This window comes from Sciurus vulgaris (genome assembly GCF_902686455.1).
Source record: "Sciurus vulgaris genome assembly, chromosome: 11".
NCBI lineage: Eukaryota > Metazoa > Chordata > Mammalia > Rodentia > Sciuridae > Sciurus > Sciurus vulgaris.
In genome coordinates this window covers 69,823,911-69,843,550 of record NC_136472.1, presented here as the reverse complement: position 1 = coordinate 69,843,550, position 19,640 = coordinate 69,823,911, and the positions used below count along the sequence as shown (strand labels likewise).

The 19,640-nt window shown below is 40.9% G+C and overlaps 1 protein-coding gene across 7 annotated transcripts in view; it reads right to left on the bottom strand.

Moving 5' to 3' along the window:
• Positions 1 to 5,743: 5,743 nt before the first annotated feature.
• Positions 5,744 to 19,640, bottom strand: part of NUP98 (nucleoporin 98 and 96 precursor) — a gene marked incomplete at its 3' end in the record, with an annotated part of 131,561 nt that continues 117,664 nt past the window's right edge. For all 7 annotated transcript variants that reach the window (XM_079104680.1, XM_079104681.1, XM_079104678.1 and 4 more), the window contains 7 exons: positions 18,838 to 18,981; positions 17,592 to 17,734; positions 13,918 to 14,139; positions 10,382 to 10,623; positions 9,206 to 9,360; positions 6,864 to 6,975; positions 5,744 to 6,732 (listed from right to left, as the gene is read on the bottom strand). In XM_079104680.1, coding sequence (XP_078960806.1) covers positions 6,515 to 6,732; positions 6,864 to 6,975; positions 9,206 to 9,360; positions 10,382 to 10,623; positions 13,918 to 14,139; positions 17,592 to 17,734; positions 18,838 to 18,981 — 1,236 coding nt within the window. The remainder of the gene's footprint in view (positions 6,733 to 6,863; positions 6,976 to 9,205; positions 9,361 to 10,381; positions 10,624 to 13,917; positions 14,140 to 17,591; positions 17,735 to 18,837; positions 18,982 to 19,640) is intronic.

Here is a 19,640-nt window from a genome sequence, read left to right as displayed (position 1 = left end):
CCCTTCATGCTAAAAATTGTCAACAGACTCAGAACAAAGAGGAACAAAAAATCTTATAGTTAACATTATACTTAATAGTGAGAAGCTAGAAGCTTTTCTCCTAAGAGCAGAAGAAGGAGGAGCAAATGAGAGCAGAGACATGGGGAGGTGGCTGAAGGAGTGATGCAGATAAGATTTCCGGTAATACTGAAGAATAGCCTGCCCCTCCTTCTAGAATTTCTTCTTTATGTCACCATAATGCAACTTGTTCATTTCAGAATTCCTTTTAATGACAAAATGATTTGGGAGTAATGTAGGTACTCATAATAGGGCAAAGACATGTAAACTATTCTGTGATAAAGCATGCACTTGCCATTATGTGAAACCCTAGGTTTGATCCCCAGCACCAATAAATAAGTTTTGAAGGCTTTGTAGCAACACAAAAAACCACATGATATATGAAGTAGAATGTAGACTATAGTCAGAGCCAACAGAAGTGATATGAGGAAAAGAACATGAACTTTCTAGTTGGACAGACCAGACTGAGAATTCAGTTCCTGTTTCCTCCCCCACATAAGCTATGTGATCATGGGCACCTTCTCTGAGTTTTGGTTTTCTTTTTTTAATATATGGATAATAATTAAAGGTTAGATTGTCTTGAATGTTAGATAAAATACACATAAAATTACTAGGAAGAAATCAAAAGCTTAATAAATATTAGTCCCCTTAAAAAATGAAATATTTCTTATATTAGTATGTTTTGGGGTGAAAATGTTATATTGCAAAAAAAGTTAATAGTCCAAAAGTGGGTAATATTAAGGAGCTATTATGGCAAAAAAAATCATAAATCATTATATCTTTAATTTGAAAATGAGATAACCACACATATATAGGATATGAAATAATGAAATTTGGTCACTATCAGGTGAAAGGTTGATGGGAAGATTTATAAAGATTGAATTGAGGTGACAAGACCTGAATCAACATCATCAAAATAGGACTGCTAGATGTCCTTTGAAGTGATAAAGTAGTAAGCACACAGCACCATCTACATAGTATTGGGAGGGAGAGATGGGAAGGAATGGGAATCAAGTCTCTACATCTAATCAACAGTTTATAAAAAATAGGACAGTGAAGTCCCCAGTCCTTTATTCTAAAGGACAGATGACCCAGTTACTTCAACAAATAAAGGGCATTAAAAAGATGAAGGGGTGACCTTAGTAGTTTTTCAAATTTTATTATTTGAATTTTCAATTTTATTATTTAGTTGTCAGTACATGTTTTTTATTTCATTTATTTATATGTGGTGCTAAGTATTGAACCCAGGGCCTCACACGTGCCAGGCAAGCACTATACCACTGAGCCACAACTCCAGCCCCTTAAATTTCATCTTTTTTTTAATAATTTTATTTTTGTGTGGTGCTGAGGATCAAACCCAGTGCCTCACCGCTGTGAGACAAGCACTCTATTGAGCTACAATCCCAGCCCTTGACTATTAGTATTATGTAGACCCTGTTGAGATTATGATTCATGTAAACAAATTGTAAAAACCTTTTGAGACATTTGGGGAAATTTGAAAATACAATGGGTATTAGGTAATATTTAAGGGTGCTTAATTTTGTTAGGCATGACCAATGGTATTGTTATAAAAACATACTTTTGAAATACTTAGGTTAATGATGAAATGATCTGCCTTGGAAATACCACTGCTGGGCAGGGCGGGAGTAAGAATGGGAGGTGATAAATGTTGCACGTGTGGGATCGTTAAACTGTTATACTTTTGTGTAGGTGAAAATTTCTACACGCTTCAGAAAAACTCAGGAAAGCCTAAGAAATGAATATTTAAGGTAGAAGTTAATACAATACTGAACTTCAACAAAATTAATCAATTAAGTCTAAGAACTGGTTCTTCTAAAAACAATGAACAAAAAAATCTGGACCAACTTTCTGGAAATACAAATTAACAAAACTTAAAGAATAAAACGGGTCGGGGATATAGCTTAGTTGGTAGCATGCTTGCCTTGCATGCACAAGGCCCTGGGTTCAATACCCAGCACCACAAAACAAAAAACAAAACAAAACATCTCTGCTATTCTGATCTTATTGTAGGTTTGTGCTGAGTAAGGTATTTTGGATATTGTAATGAGATTGTGGATTCCACAGCTCTGTTGAGTCTTGGGAAAACTGGTTGCCGTCTTTAAAAAAAAAAAAAAAAAGACTGACTTTCTTTATTTGGTGGCCTTAAGACACCAGCCAGTACGAGGGGGAACTAGCTCTGGAAGTCTGGGGAGGCATCAGGAGGGATTTGGAGAAACTAATATCTCAGATAAGAGATACTCCTGCAGGGAGGAGACAGAAACTGTTTGGTCCAAGGGATAACACCCTGTGGGGAGTTGGCTTCCCAAACAAGGTCAGCTTCTCCAAGAAGCAGCCTTGGGGCTGGGGCTGTGGCTCCCTCTTGCTTGCCTACTACATGTGAGGTACTGGGTTCCATTCTCAGCAAACGGCACCAGGAGTCAGGGCCTGGGCAATAGTGGGCCTGCCAGGAAGTGAACGCAGGTTGACCGCTAATCACCACAGGCTCCCTCGGACAGGCCAGTCGGCCAAGGAAGGGGGCCTCTCTCGGTTCCGTTGTTCTGATGCCAGAGGATGCGCCCTTGTCCGGGAGGCGGGGGCGGTCCTCAGGGGCCTTGGGAAAGCGCAGAGCTTGCTCCAGCAGCTCCTGGAGATAGGGTCCCGTCTTTTTGTAGGAGGGTAGGGATCTAACTTCCAAAGAGCCAGTTAGCAAACCCATGGGCCTGCCGCCCTTCCCGCGTCTGTAACTTTTCACTTCCCCGACACGGCGCCGGGCTCTCCCCTGAAAGCACGCGAGTCACTCTGCACGTCTGGGGCTGCGTCCAGTGCCACCGGACGCTCCTGCCGCTGCCCTAGCGTCCGGCTTCGTCGTCTCTCGGTGCTCGCCACACCCGACGCGCGGGCGCCCTCGCCAGCACCCTTCTGCGGTTCCCGGCCTGAGTCCCGCCCGCGCCCCGCGGACGCTCAGGGACATCCCGCAGCTCGCTCCGTGTCGCGTTCCAAGCTACCCCCGCGCAGGCCCGGCCGGCAGGACCCGACCCTGCCCGTGGCTCGTCCGGCGCGAGGAGGGCCACGTTCCCCTGCGCTCTGCGCCACTGGCCGGCGCCGCGCGCCCGCCGTCCGCGCCCACGCAGGGCCTGGTTGCCGTCTTTTGAGAAATTAAAATCTAAAAAATATTTTCGATGGGGCTGGGTGGCATGTAATTCCGGAAGCTCTGGAGGCTGGGGCAGGAGGATAGCAGGTTCAAAGCCAGCCTCAGCAACTCAGTGAGACACTGTCTCAAGATATAAAAAGGGCTGAGGATGAGGCTCAGAGGTTACGTGCCTTTGGGTTTAATTCCTTGCGCAAACAAAACCAATTTTTAAAAAATGGGATTTGGGGATGTAGATTTATTTCTTACCTTTAAGTGATACCTACTCTATTATGCAAAATGACTCCTATGTTAAACATCTGATTTAGAACCATTTTTATATATGAAAGAAATAATACTTGCCTGTTGCTGCCCGCAGCAACAATCTCGGGGTAATTTATCGGAGGTGGACTGGAACTGAACTACTTCTATTATCTTTATCAGGGCTACTTCCTTGCTTGTTTGCTTGTTCGCTAGTTTATAGAGGAAGAAAGGCTTTGCTTACTTTTAGTTTCAGAGGAAGAGAGGATTTGAGAGGAAGAAAGACTTTGCTTAGAGGAAAAGAGACTTTGCTTAATTTTATAGAATGCTACTCTTTCAGAGAGGCTACGCTTATCAAAGGTCTACTGCTTCTTAAAGGTGGGTCGCTTCTTGGAGGTGTGGCGTGCGGCCTACAACCTGCGACCTGCCACCTAGAGGTGCGTGCTTAGTACCGCGTTCTGCGAACTGCAACCTTCATTCTGGGATCTGCGACCTAGAGTTGTCTGCTCAGTCCTGCGTTCTGCGATCTGCAACCTAGAGTTGTCTGCTTAGTCCTGCGATCTGCGACCGACCCCCGTTGGAAGACCTGCGATTTGCAACCTGCAGTTCTGCCATCTATCAGAGGTGCTTCCTATAGGTGCGTGTCTTATATACTTAAGGCAGCCAATCATTTTAGGATTAAGTAGCAAGGTTGGAGCATGCACCACGGTACCAATTAAGAATGAGGAACATCTGCTGACCACCAGCGCAGAGGAGACATTAATCAGACAAAAGTAGATCACGCCGTGTTAACACTAATTATGCGCCACCTTTTGGCCCAATGCCAGCCGCCATCCTAGGGCTACCTAAACGTGTCTCTGCACTTGCCCTAGGAGGAAATACTGCCCATATTCACAATCCTGAACGCTGCTAAAAGATAACCATAGTACTCTCAAAAAACACCTCTGGCAAAGAAAGCAGGTTAATAATTCTTTGCTAGAAACCCAGGAGTGCTGACTCACTCATGTGGTAAGTCAGGCATGGAGAGAGGATTTCCAGCTGAATAACATTGTCCTCAGAAGTCCAAGTTTAATTGAAGCCCTGGATGCAGGGCAGACCCACTCTGCTTTCTTATACCCCAATAGCTCAAAGTCCCAGAAGTCTTTGGCCTAATCCTAACTGGAACTTGCTCACAGCTTGTTTGACAAATCAAAATAAGACCTGACTAGTACTCACTTTGCTCTTCATTCTTCTCAAAAACAGTCCTGCAGCAACATCCGGGATCATCACTGCCTTTACAAAAAGGAATTTGAATTTGGAAGGGTGATGCATGACAAGGTGTTTGTTTTGTGTGTGTGTGTGGGGGGTGGTGTTTACTGGGGATTGAACTCAGGGCCTTGCATAGGCTAGGCAAGCAGTTTCAGCCCCCCCCCCCTTTAATTTTTAAGTTGTTGATGACTATCTATCTATTGATTGTGCTGAAAACTGAACTCAGTGCCTCACCATGCTAGGCAAGTGCTCTACAACTAAGCTACAACTCCAGCCCTCCATTCCTTTTTGAGATAGGGTTTTACTAAATTGCCCAGGCTGGCTTTGAATTTATAATCCTCCTGCCTCAGCTTCCTGAGTAGCTGGGATGACAGTACTGCAAACATCAGGCCTGGCGTGACTTGAGATTTTAAAACAAACAAAAATACTAGAATAGAAGAGCAAATAAGCTTTGAATGGTAAATATATTCCATTGGGCAACTAGAAATCTATGTGCACAATCAGTAATAATCAATTCCCCTGCCCCTAAATTTGCCCTTACAAATCTAACCTTTGGGCTAGTCTGGGAATCACTATCACCTTAGCATCAAACTAGTCTCCCTTTAATCATAGCCAAATTCCAGAAACAGGCTAAACCAAACAAGGCCACCCCCCCAAAAAAGAGGGAAATCCAATACCAGGAATGCTATAAAATTTCATTTTATTAAGAAAGTAGCTTCAGAAAAAGAGGAAAATAATCTAGATCATTTATTTTATATATATATATATATATTTTTTTTTTTTAATAAAAACCTTTACATAATCTTCATGCATAAAGACCCAAGGAGTGGCATGTTGTCTGTGACAGCCCTAACCACCAACTGTCTCAGGCCAATCTGTAGGACTCCCCATAGCTGGCAGCAATGTAAAGACCCTCTGCTTGTCCTTAAAACTCAGCCCCTTGCCTACTGCAGTGAGATTTATCTTCTGGGAGGGTGGGAAATGCTTTGGGGTTAGAGTGGGAGGGGTAGGTAGAGCTACCCAACCTGCCATTTTATTGAAACTCTTCAGACAAATCCAGACAGGCGTTCTAGAAGGGCAACTAATAATCAGGGACTAAACCAAGTTCTGGGAGCTTCCCAGAGACATATGTGACCAAGGACAGCCTACATGGTAGTAGGGAAGGTATTGTGTTCATGAAACATTCACAAGCTTTGAACATGTCCCTCCATGGCAGGCACACTCCTGTATCCTAAATGTGTCAGAAAGACCCTGTTCTGTTTTCAAAATCAGTCCCTCTTTTGACTCCAAAACTCAGTATTAATTAACCAATCTACTTTAGAGACAAATGCCCCTTTCTTCTGGGGACAGTTATCTGTTAAGGAAGGACAGTTCCAGATCAATGCAATTGTCCACCATCTCTGTTTCCTTTGCAATAGTCCTAGTATAAATGGGCTGGAGCAGGGTGGCAGGTTGGCATAGAAGGTCATAAGATCCAGAATGCTGGGGAGGGGAAAAGAATTCTCTGGTTCTTTGGGGGATTCTGCCAAAGGAGCTTTATTGACCATTTTTGAAAAGGAAAAAAAAAAAAAAAAAAGTTGAATGGTCTTGAGGATGGTAAAAGGAGACTTGCCTCCTTTTTTTGGTTTCAGAAGCCCTTACACTCTATTCAGTATTAAGAAAAGCCCTGAACAACTGTGGGATGCTGCTTGAGGCAGCAGGAAGGGAGGGGTGGTTTCCACAGCCAACCCAGAATGTCAAACAGTGGCAATCAAAACAATGCCACGGACCACTGCGATGAGTGTGAATGAACATGTGAGTGTGGTGGCAAAAGCCTGGGGTTCACTGACTTCCAACAGTCAGTTCTCGCAGATAGGACTGTGTGAGGCTGCGCAGTTCCTCCAAGGCATAGTCCTCAGGCATGGGGAGCCGGCCAATGTGTGGAGCCAGCAGGCGCAAAGGTACTTGCTGAGGATCTGGTGTTGAGTCAGAGGCTGCATCAGGGGCATGCTGCAGGCTCAGTACCACCCGCAGCAAGTTGGCTACACGTTTGGCCATGTCTAGAGAGAAAAAGCAGAATGAGCACTGAGAATGGGGATGGGGTAGAGTGGCACTGGGGTTGGTGGTTGGTGTGTTATAGTCATAGACAGGAGGCAAACCACCAGGAAGGGGAGAGAGGCTACAGGCTTACCTGACTGAGCCAGGCGGTCCTTGGCATTGTAACATTGGATCTGCTCTATCCGACTGCACAGTGATGTCACTTTGGTGTGTAACTGTTCTAGTTCATAACCTGAGCAATCCACCTACAGAGGAGCAGAGAAACCAATTAGGCCCAGAGTTTGTGTTATTCCAATGCTACTCACAGACTCCATACAAAATCCTGAAATAACAGTGAGGTGAGGGAGAAGAAAACTGACTGGCACTGTCATGTTACCATCGAGCCTAACTGCTGAAGACAAGGTACTAACTTAGCAGTACTATTCAAGAGGAAGGTAACATAGTGTACAGAGTCCTGGATTGGGTAGGTTTTGAGACTCATGAACCATGTAACTAGGAAGCTTTAACACAGCACCAACAAATCTAGATAAATCTGGGTTCAGAGAAACGATGATTTCTTAAAAGCACATATGTAGTAAGAGGTGGTGCCCAAACTAGCATTTAATTTAGGTCTTCTAACTCCACATTCATAAAGACATTTCTAAAATATTGCAGGGCCCTCTTCTTACTCTATACACTCTCCCTATGTGTTGTGATCCATTCCTACAGCTCTAATTCAATGTGTTGATGATTCCTAAATCTTTATCTCTTTCCTAATATGCTAATCATTCACCTTCCTTCCCATGGCCATTACCCTAGATCAGGTCATCATTACTTCTCACTATCTTAAGAGCTTGAACACCCTATCTTCCAGTGTCATCCTGTCTATATCCAACTTCTTACCATTCTGTAGCTACACTAATTTTTCCAAAAAGCAAATATATGTATTTTTTTTTTTTAATCCGTCACTTATACTCCAAATACCTTCCAGCAGCATCTTATCCTAATGCCTCAAAAATGACTGTTGGGTAGGTCCTCTCTCACTCTTACAGTGAATCTCATCTCTTCCTTTCTCCAAATGGCTTACAACCTTCCAAGAGGTAATCTTTCATTGAATCCACTTTTAGGGGGCTTACACAGTCTACCATTTATTATCTATACCAGTAGTATCCTTTTAATTTGCCAGAATCCAGCCTTTAATTGACTTTTAACAGTGGTGAAAAAGATAAAACCTTTGTTCTCATGAAACTTACAAAATAAGAAACTGTCAGACAGTAGTAAGTCTTAAAGGATCACAAGCCATGTAGATAATTCGAAGAGGGTGATGTGGCAGAGAGAAACTAATGGCTATTTCAGACTAGAAAGTTCACGTCTAAGTTGACACCTGTGTAACAAGGGCTGAGTTTTCAAGGAAGAGAGAACAGTAAAGCTATGTAAGGTGGGAACACAAAGGAAGTTTACATGGTAAAATGTGAGGTAAGGAGGAAAGCAGAACAAGATAAAACTGGAGAGCTTTAAAAATTAGTGATTCATTAAATTATGAATGCAAATATTAGCTACACTGTAATTTTGACTCTTTGGGACTAGGATAGGTACTCAGAACTGAACTTACTCAATCTCTAGCCCATCCCCTACCTCCTTTTTCGACACAGGGTCTTGCCAAGTTGCTGAGGCTGGCCTCAAACTGGCAATTCTCCTGCCTCAGCCTCCTGAACGGCTGGGATTACAGATATGTGCCACCATGTCCCCACCATTATGCATTGCTATACTGACAGCACTCTGCTTAATCCTTACACTTATGCTACAGTAATTTCTGGTTTACTTGTAACTCTCTCCCCTATCAAACCAAAACACATGCTATTTACCTTTATAGCCCCAAAATTCATGAAAGTACACAACACATGTTGGGTTCTCAATAACTAGGTTGTGTAAGCAAACTAATGTTCAATGAGAAAAGGGTTTGCTCAGTGATTATTTAGGGAAGCCTCTTAATCCATACTAAAAGTGCAATAAACATTAAAAATTATGTCTATTATGAGCCCTGTACTTTTTCTTAGAGGCGGGAGGGGAGTATGAGGGATTAAATCCAAAGGCACTAAACCACTAAGCCACATTCCCCAGACCTTTTTATTTTTTATTTCAAGACAGGATCTCATTAAGTTGCTTAGGGCCTTGCTAAGTTGTTGGGGCTAGCTTTGAACTTGTGATCTTCCTTTCTTGGCCTCCTGAGCTGCTAGGATTATAGGTATACACCACTCTCTGCTAATAACTTTTCAGGTATATACTAGGGCTGGGGTGTAGCTTAATGGTAGAGTGCTCACTTGGCATGCACAAAGCCTTAAGTTTCATCCCCAGGACCCTGTTAAAAAAACAATACCAAGCCAAACAAAAAATCCACAATTTCCATCAAGTGCATAATAAGGCCTTTTGAAGTCTCTGAACCTTTAAGGGGAGGGAGAAAGGGAAACCAGGTGGAGGATTAAGGAATTCAGGTACCTGCTGAATATGGTGGAGCATTTCAATGACTCGAATATAGTCCAGATAAACAAGCCCAGACATTTCCCAGTCCTGAATTAGAGTGCTGCGCTCTGGAGGTGCTAGGTCTTCCAAGAAACCCTTCAGGTAATCATAGTTTTCATTAATAATGGCATCTGAAGAAACAAAATATTGAGAAAAATGTATATAAAACTAAACACAAGGTTCCTGAAAGTGCAGAGGTCCTGGCAGAAATGACAGAAAGGAAGGAGAAATAATGTTAGTCAGACTGTGATGGGCTGACAGACCTGACTCCATGAGAATGTTATGGGCCAGACTCTAAGGGAACTGACTAAACAGACTCCATTTTGCTCTGAGACTCTATGTTATGTAGGAAATAAGCTTCTCCCATGGGAACACCCCGCCTCTGTACCCATCATCAGTTACTTAGTGTGACATGTTTAACAATATAGAATGATAATTCCTATGTAAAGAAAAATTGCTCTCTTTTGATTCCTATTGCTCCTAAACAATGTACCATGTGAACAGTGATTGTGTGGATGTTAGTAACCACTCTTTAGTTTGCACCTAGGAAAGGGTCTTTTTGACCCACGTCCCCCTCTGTCAATGATCTCATGATGTTAATGTGTAATTTCAAATCATAGCAACAGACATTTATGATTAATGTGATTTTTTATAAAAAACCCTACAACCCTGTGGTTGCGGCTGTTCTCCCAATAGCTATTTTTTGGGGCATTGTGTGAGACAGTCAGCCGGCCAGCTTAATAAAGACTCTCAAATTTGGACTTCTCAGTGATCTTAAGTTGCACCCTATAACAAGACTTGAAAATTTTAAGTAGGTATTGTGAAACTCTCCAAACAGAAATGTAGAGAATTTTAGGCTTCAGGAACCCAAGCAGAATGTCTGGTGCTGCTGGATAAAATTTCCACAAAGAGTTTAATGTAATCAGTTTACAAAGTGGCAAATGTCAACTTTATAATATTGCTTTCTTCCCCAGGCCCTCTAGCTCCTCATCCTGGCTAAGTCTCTTCTGCAGAAAGCTTTTGTAAAGTGTGGTTTGCTAATACTCTGCCAGGTTCTGCACTGGGCATCACCTCTGGCCTGGCCCATCATGTGGGTTCAGAAGTTGGAAGAATTTTGGGTTAATTCCAGGACATGTGGGCCCCAGCACTCACCAGAAGCTAAGTGCCGGATGACAAGTTTGTGGCAGTGGTTCCAGTGACCAGCTTTAAATAAGTACAGGGCCTCCAAGTGTTTATCAGATTCCATGTGTGCTCGCACTGCTTTGGCCTCATGAATCCACTCAGCAGGCACGCAAAGCTTCTGTGTAAGGAAAGTCTCCTTAGCCCAAGATTCAGGGGTCTCCGTTAGTTGGCAGTGCCGGGTAAGCAGCTCTCGAACAGCCTTCTCACGCATGCTATAGGAAGAGAAGCTGCATTATTACCAATCTCAGTCATGGAGAAGGCTGCCCCACAGCTTAGAGGGGCCCCCTAAGTAAGTACCCTAAGGATTATACTGATCCTTAGTGGATCATTTCAAACTTCACTAAACTATCACACCAACATTAATTTTTTTTAAATAAAAAAAAAAAAAAAAAAAAAGAAAAAAAGAAAAAAGAATACAGAGTATTTAAGCACATATTTACATTAGAAACCTAATATTCTAGGGGAAGGCTGCCTACTCCCAAAAAAGGTTTTCCCCACCTAGGATCTCTCTCTCTTTCCTCTCCAGGGGCATTATCTAAATTAAATGCTAGTTTGGCTACACCTAGACAAGTAAGGACCTGGATAGGAAAGTTCTGTTCCACAGAACAGTCCGCTAATGTTCATTTCCAACTTTTCCTCTTCCCTTTCTCCCACAAGATCAGTACAAGTAAACAGAAGTTTTTGAAGGTAATGTCTTTTCCAAGGCTTGCTTTTCCTTTCTTTTCTCAAGCTATCAGCTTTCCTAATTCATTCTCTCTACCTCTACCTAGGATAAGGCCCCTTAAGGAGAATCCTTTCCTGTCATTCATTTAAATTATCACCTCAAAACTATTCTCCTGGCCAGGTGTGGTGGCACATGCCTGTTATCCCAGCAGCTCAGGAGGCTGAGGAAGGAGGATCTCGGGTTTAAAGCCAGCCTCAGCAACTTAATGAGGCCTTAAGCAACTCAGTGAGCCCCGAATTCAATCCCCAGTTGGATCCAAAGAAAGAAACTATTCTCTTTGACTTTTTTTTTTTTCTGAACGCCTACATTTTTCAAGGACTCCCAGTCTCATCACAACCACCTCCTTTTCATATTCTTTTTAAGAAATGGGATCTACTTCCCTGCAGTCAACTCTGATACATCACTCAGCCAGCCAGCCTTTTACCACAAAAGCCCCTATTAGTGTGTTTAAGTAAACAAAGCATAGTCTGGGTTCATTTCACTTCCTGTTAAGAAGGAAGGGGAAAGAGAAATTGATTAAACAAGGCTGTGGAAGATCCTTTATACTTTTACCTGCTCAATCCCACAATCACCTCTGAATAGGGACTGACAACATGATTCTACAGATAAGAAGATTGAAGCCTGAAGAGTATCTTTACCCAAAGTCCAAAGTGAGAAAGCTTCACCCTAAATCAAAGTGAGTAGTACATGATAGATCCAGAATTTTGACAAGTCTGACTATTAAATCTAACTTCTTTCCATACCGTAAAACATGCCAGTACAGAAAGGAAACTTCACTTCCCATTTACTAGCCATATGACCCTGAACAAAAGTTAATCAAGCAAGGCACCATGGTGTATGCCTGTAATCCCAGCAGCACAGGAAGCTGAGGCAAAAGAATTGCAGGTTCAAAGCCAGCCTAAGCAACTCAGCAAGGCTACATAAGCAACCTAATGAGACCCTCTCTCAAAAAAAAAATAAAAAAATAAAAAAATAAAAAAAATAAAAAAGGGGGAGGGCTGGGGTGTGGCTCAGCACCCTTGGGGGCAATTCATGGTACCAAACCCCCCCCCCCCCAAACCAAAACAAACAAAAAATCCAGCAACGACAACAACAAAAACCAAGTTAATCCATGTTATGGGAGTGTCTACCTCCTAGGTTCATTATAAGCATTAAAATGAGTTAATATGTGAAAAGTACTTAGAGCAAGTATGTTTAGGTACTTATAATATACATGTTTGTTTTTGTTATTTTTTGTGGTACCAGGGATTGAAACCAGGGGCACTTAACACACATAATCACATCCTCAGCCCTTCTTGATATTTTTATTTAGAGTCAGGGTCTTGTTAAGTTGCTTAGGGCCTTGCTGAGTTGGAGGGGCTGCCTTTAAACTGGTGATCCTCTTGCCTCAGCCTCCCAGAAGCTGCTGGGATTACAGTCATGCGCCACTGTGCCCACTGTTATCATTTTTAATACCATGCTGCTTCTGTTAACAAAAAACAGGGCTGTGTGGATGGGTGCAGTGACATGCACCTGTAGTCCCAGCTCCTTGGGAAACTGAAGCAGGAAGATTCCTTGAGCTCAGGAGTTCAAGGACAGCCTGGGCAACATAGACCCTGTCTAAATTAAACAATAACAACAATCCTCCCAAGAATCCAGGGCTGGGGGTTTAGCTCAGTGTTAGAGTGTTTGCATAGAATGTGCAAAGTTCTGCTCTGCCTTCCATCTCCAGCACCACAAACACACAAAAAATAGAAAACTTCCAACCTTATCTTATTCAAACCATTGTGAGAAGGTATTTCTCCAGTTCTCTTTTGGATAGAGAACACCAAAACACATGTACCTAAGCAGAAGGCTGTGTTGGTAAATGCAATACTATCAAAACTAAAAGATGGGTGAGTGATAAAGGATGGCCAGAGGAGAAAACAGTAGACAAAGTAAGGGGTTCTCTAGCTAACCTATTACACATCACTACCATTGATCCACTAAGGCAGCTCATTACTACTTTATATCTAAATATGTCACTCTCAATTGAATCTGTACATAAGTTAATGTGTCACCCCACCCACGCATATCTTCTATTTCCATTTCATTTTTTTCTTTATTTGGGTGGTACTAGGGATTGAACCCAGGGGTGCTCTACCACCAATGTACCTCCTCAGACTTTTTTTTTATTTTTATTTTTTAATTTTGAGACAGTCTCACTAAGTTGCCAAGCCTGGCCTCAAACGTGATTCTCCTGCCTCAGGCTCCCAAGTCTCTGGGATTACAGGTGTGTGCCACCACACCCAGCTTCCCCTTCATTATTATTGTTTAAAAAAGATTTTTTTTTGTAGTTGTAGATGGACAGCATACCTTTATTTTATTTATTTTTATGTGGTGCTAAGGATCAAACCCAGTGCCTCACAGGGGCTAGGCAACTGCTCTGCCACTGAGCTATAGTCCCAGGCCCCATTTCATTATTTCTTACTCCAATTTCACATGTTCTTTGAATTTTATCTCTAGACTTTCCCCGGACAATGCAGTTCACAGAGATTTCTTCCTCCTTCTGAAACTACTGAACTGCCTTGTGATAAATATTATTTGGCATGTAAACAAAGGTAGTCTTCTTTTTAACAGGTTCACTCTAATACAGAAATAGTCTGGGCTGAGAGTTTAATTGTATTGAAATTTATCACTTGGCTAGTTCTAGTATACATTCTAAACAATTACTTGCTGAATAGCACCTTAAGAGACTGTGACTCCTTTGGGATTGCTCTATAGAGCTAGATGTACCTGGCAGGTTCCATGGCTTCTTACTCACCTCGAGTTGTCAATGTGCAGGAGGATGAAGATGGCCCACTCCCAGAGCCCCTCACTTTCAAGTTGGCCAGCATAACTGGCCTGCAGCACACCCTTAGACTGCTCTGAGAGGTGAGTATAGTTAAGAGCTCGCAGCACCTCCCACAGATGCCAGCTTAGGCGGTAGTCCAAAGGATCTGCAGTTATGCTTCGAGGCTCCAACAGCTGATTTAGATCATAATGTCTGCAGAGAAGAAATTGTTCAGAGTTACCATATCTAGCTACCAGATTAACTGTACTTAAGAGGTCAGTTGTTCTAGCTGTCTCTTAGGAGACAAAGGAATCAAGAGGGCAAAAGCATTATAGGCTTTTATAGACAATGCTTTTCAGCCAGACTATAGACCCTACAAAGAAATAAGGCACCTTCTCTTATGAGGCTATGTGATCTAATAGATTTGTTGGTATTGGTGTGGCCTGTATATTTTTACCATCTTAATACAGGGAGTCTTCACAATTCTTACTTTTCTAATCCTTCATTAGAGTAGCTATTTCTTTTCTTAAAGCTACCTTAGTATCTTTCACATTGTTCTATTATCTGAAGATATATGCCAATTCTATTTGTCTGAATAGCTAACTAGTTTTTTTTTTTTTTTTTTGGTACCAGGCACTGAACCCAGGGATCTTAACCACTGAGCCACACCCCCAGTCCTTTTTGTTTATAGATTTTATTAGAGACAGGGTCTCACTGAGTTGGGGCCTTGCTAAGTTGCTGGGGCTGGCTTTGAATTCACAATCCTCTTGCCTCAGCCTCCTGAGCTGCTGGAATTACAGATGCGTGCTATGTGCCTGGCTCTGGGTCATCTTTGATGAAGTATATGTTTTAAGTATCTTACCTTACTGTTGAGTTGTGTACTTTTTTTTTTTTTTGGGGGGGGGGTGCTGGGGATCAAACCCAGGGCCTTGTGCTTATAAGGCAAGCACTCTACTGACTGAGCTATCTCCCCAGCCCCAGTTGTTTACTTTTTATTATTGAGTTTTAAGATTTCTTCATTCTGAATATAAGTCCTTTATCAGATATAGGAATCACAAATATTTTCTCCTGGTCTGTGATTTATCTTTTCATACTTGATCTTTTGGATCCTGGAGATTGGAACTCAGGGGCACATTACCATTGAGCTACATCCCCAGTCCCTTTACTGTTTTGAGATAGGGTCTTGTTAAGGTGTGCAGGCAGTCCTATTGTCTCAGTTTCCTGAGTGGTTGGGATTACAGGCATGTACCACTGTGCTTAGATTTTCATTCTCTTAAGTTTCAACAAGAAGCAGTTTTTCATTTTGTTGAAGTCTTACCATTTATTTTTCTTTCATGAATTGTGCATTTGGTGTCTAAGAAATCTTTATCTGAACTACAGCTGGAAAGATTATCTGCTTTCTTCTAGAAGCGTTATTGTTAAGTATGACAATTAAGCGTTTATGATCCATTTTGAGCAGGTAATAGGGATAATCAATAAAACTAAAAGTTAGTTCTTTGGAAAGATCAATAAAATTGCTTAACTCTAAGTAGACTAAGCAAGGAAAAAAAAAAAAAGAAGGCAAAAATTACCAACATGACAGTCAAAAATTTATGAAAAAAACGTTCAACTTCATTAGTAATTAGGAAAATGAAATTCAAAACTACCCTGAGATTTTATCTCACTTCAGTCAGAATGGCAGTCTCAAGAATACAAACAACCATGAATGCTGGAGGGAACATAGAGAAAAAGGAACACTTTTACACTGTTGCTTGGATTGTAAATTAGAATTACCACTATGGAAATCAGTATGGAGGTTTCTCCAAAGACTAGATATTGGGGCTGGCGTTGTGGCTCAGTGGTAGAATGTTTGCCTAGCATGTGTGAGGCACTGGGTTCAATTCTCAGTACCACACATAAATAAATGAATAAAAATAAAGGTCCATCAACAACTCAACAACTAAAAAAACAAAACAAAAAAACAAACAAACAAACAAAAAAAAAACCAAAACAGACATGGAACCACCATATGACCCAGTTGTACCAGTCCTCAATATTTATCCTAAATAATTAACTTTTTATACTCTAGCAATATATCCCAATTCACAATAGCCAAATTACAGAACCAGCCTAGATGTTCATTAATAGATAAATGGATAAAGGAAATGTTACATATGTACAACAGTTTCATTCAGCAGGAAAACAGATGTAACTTAAGACCATTATATTAAGTGAAATAAGTAAAACTCAGAAGGTCAAGGATGATATATTTTCTCTCAAATGTGAAAGCTAAAGAGGAAAAAGAAAGGTGTATGGGAGGTATCTTATGAAAATTAAGGTAGATTAGTAGAGGAAAGGGACCAGGGGGAGGGAGGGAGGAAGGGAAAGAGGAAATAATGGGGAATGATATTGGCAAAATTATATTGTGTACATGTACGAATATATAACAACAAATCCCATCATTATGCACAACTATAATACATCAATAAAATACTAAAGATACTTAAGCATAATAAGAAAACACTAGGAATAACTTTATGACAATAAATTTGGTGACTGGTGAAAACAAATTTCCTTAAAAGAAACAAAGGATCAAAACTGCAGGGGCTAGGGGCTGGGGCTATAGCTCAGTTGGTAGAGTGCTTGCCTTGCAAGCACAAAGCCCTGGGTTCAATCCCCAGCACCACCGGAAAAAAAAAAAAAAAAAACAAACAAACCCTGCAATAGTCCTATATTGATTAAACAAATTGCATAATGTAAAAACTTTAATAAAGCAACCACTTTGTGGTCTTGTCCTTCTGGGCTCTAGTAATTTTCCTGCCTCAGCTACCCAAGGAGCTGGGACCACACACACATGCCACCATGCATGGCTTGACACAACCTCTTCTGGATGTAAATATCCATAGTAGCTTTATCCATAATAGCTGAAACCAACAAAATCTAACTGTCCATTAACAAGTGGATATATAAATTATGCAAAACCCTCCACAAAGCCAAAAACAAAAATCAATCTCTTTTTCTTTTTTCTTTGGGGGTAGGGGAAATTTACTGGGGATTGAACCTAGTGGTGCTTACCACTGAACCATATTCCTAGCTCTTTTTATTTTTTACTTTGAGACAGGGTCTCACTAGGTCGCTGAGGCTAGCCTCAAACTTGTGATTCTCCTGCTTCAGTCTCCCAAGTTAAGCATGCACCACTGCATGTGGCTCAAAAGTAACTTCTGATACACACATTAATATGGATAAATCTCAGAATCATCATGCTGAATGAAACAAGCAGGGCACTAAAGAGAATAAACAGAATTATCTTAATTATATAAAATTCTAGAACAGCAAAACTAAATTATAATAATGAAAAGCCAGTCAATAGTTGTCTGGGTTTAAGGATTGTTGCAAAATGGCACAAAGGTCTTTTTTTGTGGGTAATGCAAATATCTTGCTTGTGATGATGGGTACATTGTGATAATTATGATCAAACTGCTACTTTATTATATGTAAATTATGTCATTAAAGCTGCTTAATGATTAGACTTTTAACTCATTCTGATGTTCTTTCCCTCTAATAACTACAACTTATATTTGGTAATTTACACAGACATAGGGGAATTTGAAGGCATATGAAAGGGAAAGGATTCCTTAGGGGCTCAAGAAGCACTCTCAGTTGACTAATTCCTAGCCCTGGTTTACCTGTCACTGTAAAGTTTCAGAAGGTGAAAGCAGACATCTTGAAGTGGTCTCCGTGAGTCTTGTTCCTCCTCTACCACAAAGCCAGAATCCTCCAGGTATGAAGGAAGTGGGGAGCAGGCATATTTGTCACCTTCAGAGGTATTCTGAAGAGAAGAATTTGACAGAATAATTTGATATATGAGTGGCTAGTCTATTTCAGTAGATGCTGTCATGTCTCAATCATTTAACACCTATATTAAGAACGATGTGCCAGGCATGGTGCTGCATTCCTATTATCCCAACAACTCTGGAGGCGGAGGCAGGAAGACTGGAATTTGGAGGCCAGTTTCAGCAATTTAGCAAGATTGTTTCAAAATAAAAAAAGGGCTGGTGATGTAATTTAATGGAAGAGTGACTCTGGTTTCAATCCCCAGTACTACTCTTTCCACACACACAAAATGATACACCAAAAGAATCAGTAAAGAATTTAAAACTTTTTTGGTTGTGGTACACACTACCTGTCTTCAATGGATTGGTGAAGATTTCAAGTAGCACTCACCAAACTCTCAAGCTTGTCAAATTTTATTTTTTTGGTACTGGGATTGAACCCAGGGCACTTTACCACTAAGCTACATTCCCAGCACCTTCCTTTTAAAAATTTTGAGACCGATCTCACAAAGTTGGTGAAATTGGCCTCAAACTTGCAATCTTTCTGCCTCAGCCTCCAAGGTGCTAGGATTATAGGCATGTATCACTGCACCCAGCTCTACATTCAGTTTCTTCAGTGTTCTCTTTCTCCTGACAGATAATTCTAACAAATGACATAAAAGTCATAAGATATGGGAAAAGGATTCAAGAAATGATGGAATTAAATACTACTACTACTACTATTACTACTACTACTTTAACCTCAACATATGAAATATGACATTTAGAGGCAAATTAGACCTGCTAATTAGGGGCAAAACCAAACCTCAGGCTGTATATATCAAACAATTCCCAAATGGATAATATAGCACTAGGAAAGAAGAAAAACCCTCTGATTTAGAGCCAGGAAAACAATGGTAACAAAGTTAACTGTGGAAACTTCATATTTTAAAAAAATGAAAGGAGATTCTTAGAGAAGTTAAGAGTAGTTTTGTTAAGAGACAGGAGTAAAGGAGTAAACTGTATTATAAAAAGTGAGCTTACAGCTTTTTCTCTGCAGAACTTTTCTGGTAAAGAGAGAACACCCACCAGGATTTGTACGTATGTCTAATAGATATACCTGAAATGCTTCTTCATACATGCTGAGTGCTCTGGAAATGGAGGCTGTTGGTGGAAGCAAATACCAAAGATGGACAGCAAGGGAGCGTTTCCAGTCCAGCTGGGAGCACACATTGATCTGCTTCTGCTCTGAGAGCTGCCACACCTGTAGGAAACAAAATCATCATTGCAGCTGTATTTTACCTTGCTACTGCCTATGTCTGCAAGTTATTCACTCATTCAAGTAATATTTTAAATTAACTATATGCCAGTGCTAATAATCCAGATATAAAATACAAAGTCCGTTGATGGCAGGTGAGAGGGTGGATTTGGCAAAATAACAACCAGTACTCTGGGATCAGAGCAGAGAGGAGGTCTTCTCATTGCCTATGGCTGCTAGCTTATACAATTTTAAGATGAGAATAAATTCTGACTAGCTATTATATTTCTGAAAATTAACTTTAAGAATGTAATCCAAGAGGTAGGCAGCAATAGAGAACTGCCTTAAAATATTATGTTTCATCATCCATAAAATGAAATAGAAAAGGCTATTACAAAGATTGATGCTGCAGGACATGGAAAAATGACCATGTACAGTTAAATTTAAAGAAAGTAAGTTGCAGAACTGCTATGCAAAACAGATTTTACTTGTGTATACACACATGTAATATTTACATTATTTATCACTGTGATATTTGATATGGTGAATTTTAACATCTTAATTTCTAGATAGTTAGATTTTCTTTAACAGGCATGTTGCCTTTATAATTTGGAAACATTTCCACTAGAAATTAAATACAAATTACCCAGTTATGTGTAACAGTG